The 4540-nt window shown below is 40.1% G+C and overlaps 1 protein-coding gene across 1 annotated transcript; it reads left to right on the top strand.

Annotated features, from left to right (window-relative positions):
• The first annotated feature begins 2627 nt into the window (after nt 1-2627).
• LOC140798950 (protein GRAVITROPIC IN THE LIGHT 1-like) lies at nt 2628-4540 on the top strand. Its single transcript, XM_073153041.1, has 2 exons — nt 2628-2767; nt 2889-4540. Exon 2 carries the CDS (start codon nt 3055-3057, stop codon nt 4360-4362), a length of 1308 nt encoding a protein of 435 aa, XP_073009142.1. The 5' UTR covers nt 2628-2767; nt 2889-3054; the 3' UTR covers nt 4363-4540.

Consider the following 4540-nt stretch of genomic DNA (forward strand, 5'->3'; position numbering starts at 1 on the left):
TGTGCGATTGTTGTAGTTAGTTGGTACGTGAGCCCGTGATTGAGCTACTGAACGAATATTTAGCAGCTGTTAACCTGTAATCGTAAGTAGCGGAAAGAATCATTTGAAGCAACCAACCAGCTCACACAACTATTGAACGCAACTACCTACTCATTACGCAACCTGCCCTCCTCTCCTCTTCTTTCTTCCAAGTATTCCTTTTCTTGATTCCAACATTTAGCCTTCCACGGCGAGCCTATTTATTTTATCTACTTCTCAATCAATCTCACACCTATCTTGCGTGTGTTACCGGCAATGTATCCCAACTCCACTATAATTAATCCTATATTAATTAACCGAATAAGACAGTTCCTAGGTTTTTTTTTTTAAAAAAAAAACCAACTAAACTGAATAGGACAATTTGAAGTCACGAAACAAGCAAAACTTTTGCTCTCTGGCCCACCCCGACTTAAGAAAAGCCCATGATTTCAACCTGGTCTGAGACTGGCCCAAGCCTTCATGCCAGCCAACGAATTGGAGTTTTTGCGAGGATAATTTCCATACCAGAGTAGATTAATTAACCACAACGTCATAGACTCCAATAAGGTATATTCCTGGTCCCTAGAATTCTAGAACTAAAGAACAATAATAATAAAAAAAAACATCCAAGAAGTCCTATTAGGTCACACCATCTGTTCAATCCCTACACTTTTGGCTACAACAACAGCCCTACAAAGAGGGCATGTCGCCGTGTTCCTCAGCCACGTATCCGCACACTCCTGGTGAAATATGTGACCACACCCTTGCAAGAACCTGCACCTCTCACCTGTCTCCATCTTCTCCAAGCAAATAACGCACTCCCCCTCGCCCCACACCCCATCCGTGTACGTGAACTCCATAATCTTCTTCAGCTCTTCCACCGTCAAACCTGCCACCTCCTCTCCCCTCCTCTCCATGCCATCACCATGACCATGATCGGCACTATTACCGCCACCATCATGATCATCATCATCGTCGTCGTCGTCGTCGTCATAACCAGCATCATCATCGTCGTCCTCGTCGTCGAAGTGACGAACGCAGCAGCCGCAGCAATGTAAGATGTCGCACACCGTGGCAAACACGAGAAGCCAAACGTAGAACGTCTCCAAGAAATTCATCGGAAACTAAGGAAGGAAGGAAGGAAGGATTTGAGCATAAGATTTGACAATAACCATTGATTTTATATATAGTTGCGGGGAAGCCCTTCTATGCTCGGAATTTGTGATTCGAGTTGTGTTCGGATTAGGAGATATATACAGATGCGAATCCGAGACGTAGTTTAATACATTTATCAGAATTTATAGCCGGGGAAAGAGAAGGAATAGTTACACTTCACTTCACCCCTTACTTTTTACTGAATTTACAGTTCTTTTTTAATCGTTTTTATTTAATTTCTTTTAAAAAATGAGCACGGATATTTTAATCTGCCTCCAATTATTGTACGATTCTGAGGGAATATTCTATGTTCATACAGAAAATATGTGATTCCAATCACATGCCATGGCATTAGAAATGCTAAGAAGTTTAAGCATGCATTGAGTAGATTAAATAAGGGGTAAACTAAGACCTCATCGTGCTTGGTTAAGTTGAGATAATGCAATGGCTATGCCGACTGCCGAGTTGAGCCCGAGCCATAATGGCGGAAGAACATGGACTTGAATCTGACCAATTAAATTAATAGTAAAACAATTCTACCAATCAATTCTAGTTCAAAAAAATTTAAGTCTACAAGCGTGCCTCGTCATTGCCAATTAGTTCTCTTAACTTTAACTTTGTTTAAATAATTATGAGCATTTAAGCTAATTATATAATAACCAAATGATTTAACATATTCATTAGATAATCAAACTAATCATCCCAACAAATGAATTATAATAAATGTAAATCATAAATATATTAGATCTTATATTGACAGCGAGAATCAAATTCACAATTCCTAATCTCTCCTGTGAGATGATAGGATCCGAAAAATACAGTGATTAAGGTGTAAAATTAACGGAGGCAACTTGATGTTTTTTAAAGTATATATAAATCCTCTTATTTAGTTTTTATATGATATATTATCTATCTTAATTGTGAAAACATTTGAAATAGAGTATGATACAAAAATAATAATAATAATAATTAAAACGGTCTTATATGAAAATATGCTATAGTTGAGGGTATAGGTAATAAGTAACCCAATATTTATAACTAAAAAAGTTTCAAACTGGAGCAGCAACCAAGTACTTCTTCTCCGGAAGCTCCCAACAACACACCTCGAGACGCTAAACGCACCAATAACTCCACACTTGTCAATATTTAAAAAAATTACGTACCACCTTACGAAACACCACGCCCTCCTCTTATTTTCTCTTCGCTTTGAGAATTATTATTAATGTTTTTTGTTGGTAACTCCTCTGTTCGAATCTTCTCCTACCTCGGGAAGGCGTATGGAATCCTTATCTAAATCTTAGATGTTCTCAGATCCATGCTGCAGGAAACTAGGGTTTCCACCTCCTTGTGTCGGCCGCTTCTTTTGACGTTGCGCTTAGTATAAAAAAAATAGTCGATGCTTTCCTCTCCCCTTCCACTACCTTGTATCTTATTAGAATCTCCATTGGAACCCACTTCGGGTTTGCCTTCTTTAATCCACCTCGGGGTGGCGAAAGCTCTAATCTTTTTGAACTTCTCTTCTAAAACATTAGCGTTTTGGGTTTTTGGGTGCAGAAAGGGAGGGACTTTGGTGATCTCCGAGTCGTCTCGCAAGGTATTTGGGACTAAAACCTTTGCTTTCTCTTGCTTCCATCTCTGTTTTGATTGAGATTACAACTCTACATTGTCCAAAACCATAACCCCACAATTTGGTTTGGTCTTCTGGGTGCAAAAAGGCGGGATTTTGGCGATCTTCAAGTCTCTCAAGGTACTTGGGATTTGATGTTTTATTTTTCTTGCTTCAATCTGGTTTCATGTCTAAAACCCTAAACCCAGATCTTAGTTTGGTGCAAATAGAGTTCTCTGATTGAGAACAGTGAGTTACCTTGGTATTCTAAAGACATGGAAGCTGCCCCACCTAAAGCTACAAGGAATTCTTCAAATGTCTTACTTCGCTTCTCAGAGCTCTGCAAGCTGAGATCAGTTGGAGTTTCCCCTCCTGTGAAGAACCCAAAAGCCAATAGCACTCAAGAGACTAGTGATGATACTAGGGATCAGAAAATCTACCCCCAACCCTTGGACGTGACCGTCTCTACAAGTGTTGAGTGTTCTCAAGAAGCTGCGCTAATGAGGTTGTTTGAGGCAATTTCTTCTCTTAAATTAGCCTATGTGCAACTCCAACAAGCCCACATCCCTTATGAGCCTGATAAAATTAAGGTTGCCAATGAACTTGTCGTGGCAGAGCTCGAAGCCCTTTCTGAGCTAGAGGATTTGTTCTCTAAGAAGCAGCAGTGCAAACCCATGTGCCAATCCTCCATCGGTGTGTTGATCCAAGAACATCAGAAAACATTGGTGGGATTACAATCCGAGCTCCAAAGTAAAGAATCCGATATTCTTCGTATGAGATCAGAATTAGAGGAGTTAAATAGAAAAAACTTGGAGTTGGAAGGGAAGATTAAGCGGAAGGCATTGTCAGGAGATGAACCTTTGCTGCTAAGGAGGGAATTGACAGCTGATGTGTTTTCTGAAGTATTCAAGCTCGCATCAATGTCCATTCATGAATTTGCAAAGCCCCTGATTGGATTGATGAGAGCTTCTGGTTGGGATCTTGACCAAGTTGTCAGTTTGATTGATAACACAGTCGTATACTATGAGAGGTCTCACAAGAAGTATGCTTTCGAAGCTTATCTATCTCGGATAATGCTTATGGGAGCTCAAGATGGATCCTTGACCATTGATGATTTCGACTGTGTAATGAGCTTCCGAGACCCATTCGATGCTCTGTTGAAGGACCCAGATTCTAATTTTGGGAGATTTTGCCGGTCAAAATATGTTGTAGCTGTGCCATCGAAGATGGAAGAGTCATTCTTTGGCAATCTGGATCAGAGGGCATTTTTGATGGCTGGTGGGCACCCAAGGACACCATTCTATCAAGCATTTGTGAGGATGGCAAGATTGGTGTGGGCATTGCAGGTCATGGCGAATTCTTTTATCCCCAGAGCTGAAATCTTTTATGTCAAACGCGGGAATAAGTATAAGAAGGACTACATGGAGAGTGTGGTGGCTGAAGTGGTTCCTAAGGAAGGAGACAAGATTACAGTTGGATTTACGGTGACACCAGGGTTTAAAATTGGAGCCACCATTGTTCACTGTAGGGTTTATCTGTCAAAAATGGTGGCTTCCATCAGGAACTCTGAATATAAGATCTGACTTACCTATAACCAAATCTGGTGGTTTGTTTTTCTTTAGTGTAATTTTAAAGTAGAGAAGGAAAACAAAATGCAAGTTATCCACCATGTAGCAGATTTTTGGGTCTTTGTATCAGCTCCTTTGTTATGAGTTGGAAATGTATCATCATATATGCTATAGAAATTTGCCTTACTGTAAA

Source organism: Typha latifolia, chromosome 12 (genome assembly GCF_019914945.1).
Source record: "Typha latifolia isolate L0001 chromosome 12, TyphaL0001v2, whole genome shotgun sequence".
Classification (NCBI taxonomy): Eukaryota; Viridiplantae; Streptophyta; class Magnoliopsida; order Poales; family Typhaceae; genus Typha; species Typha latifolia.

Excerpts from the sequence above, each read along its gene's own strand:
- LOC140798950 (XM_073153041.1), top strand. The coding sequence starts at position 3,055 with ATGGAAGCTGCCCCACCTAAAGCTACAAGGAATTCTTCAAATGTCTTA.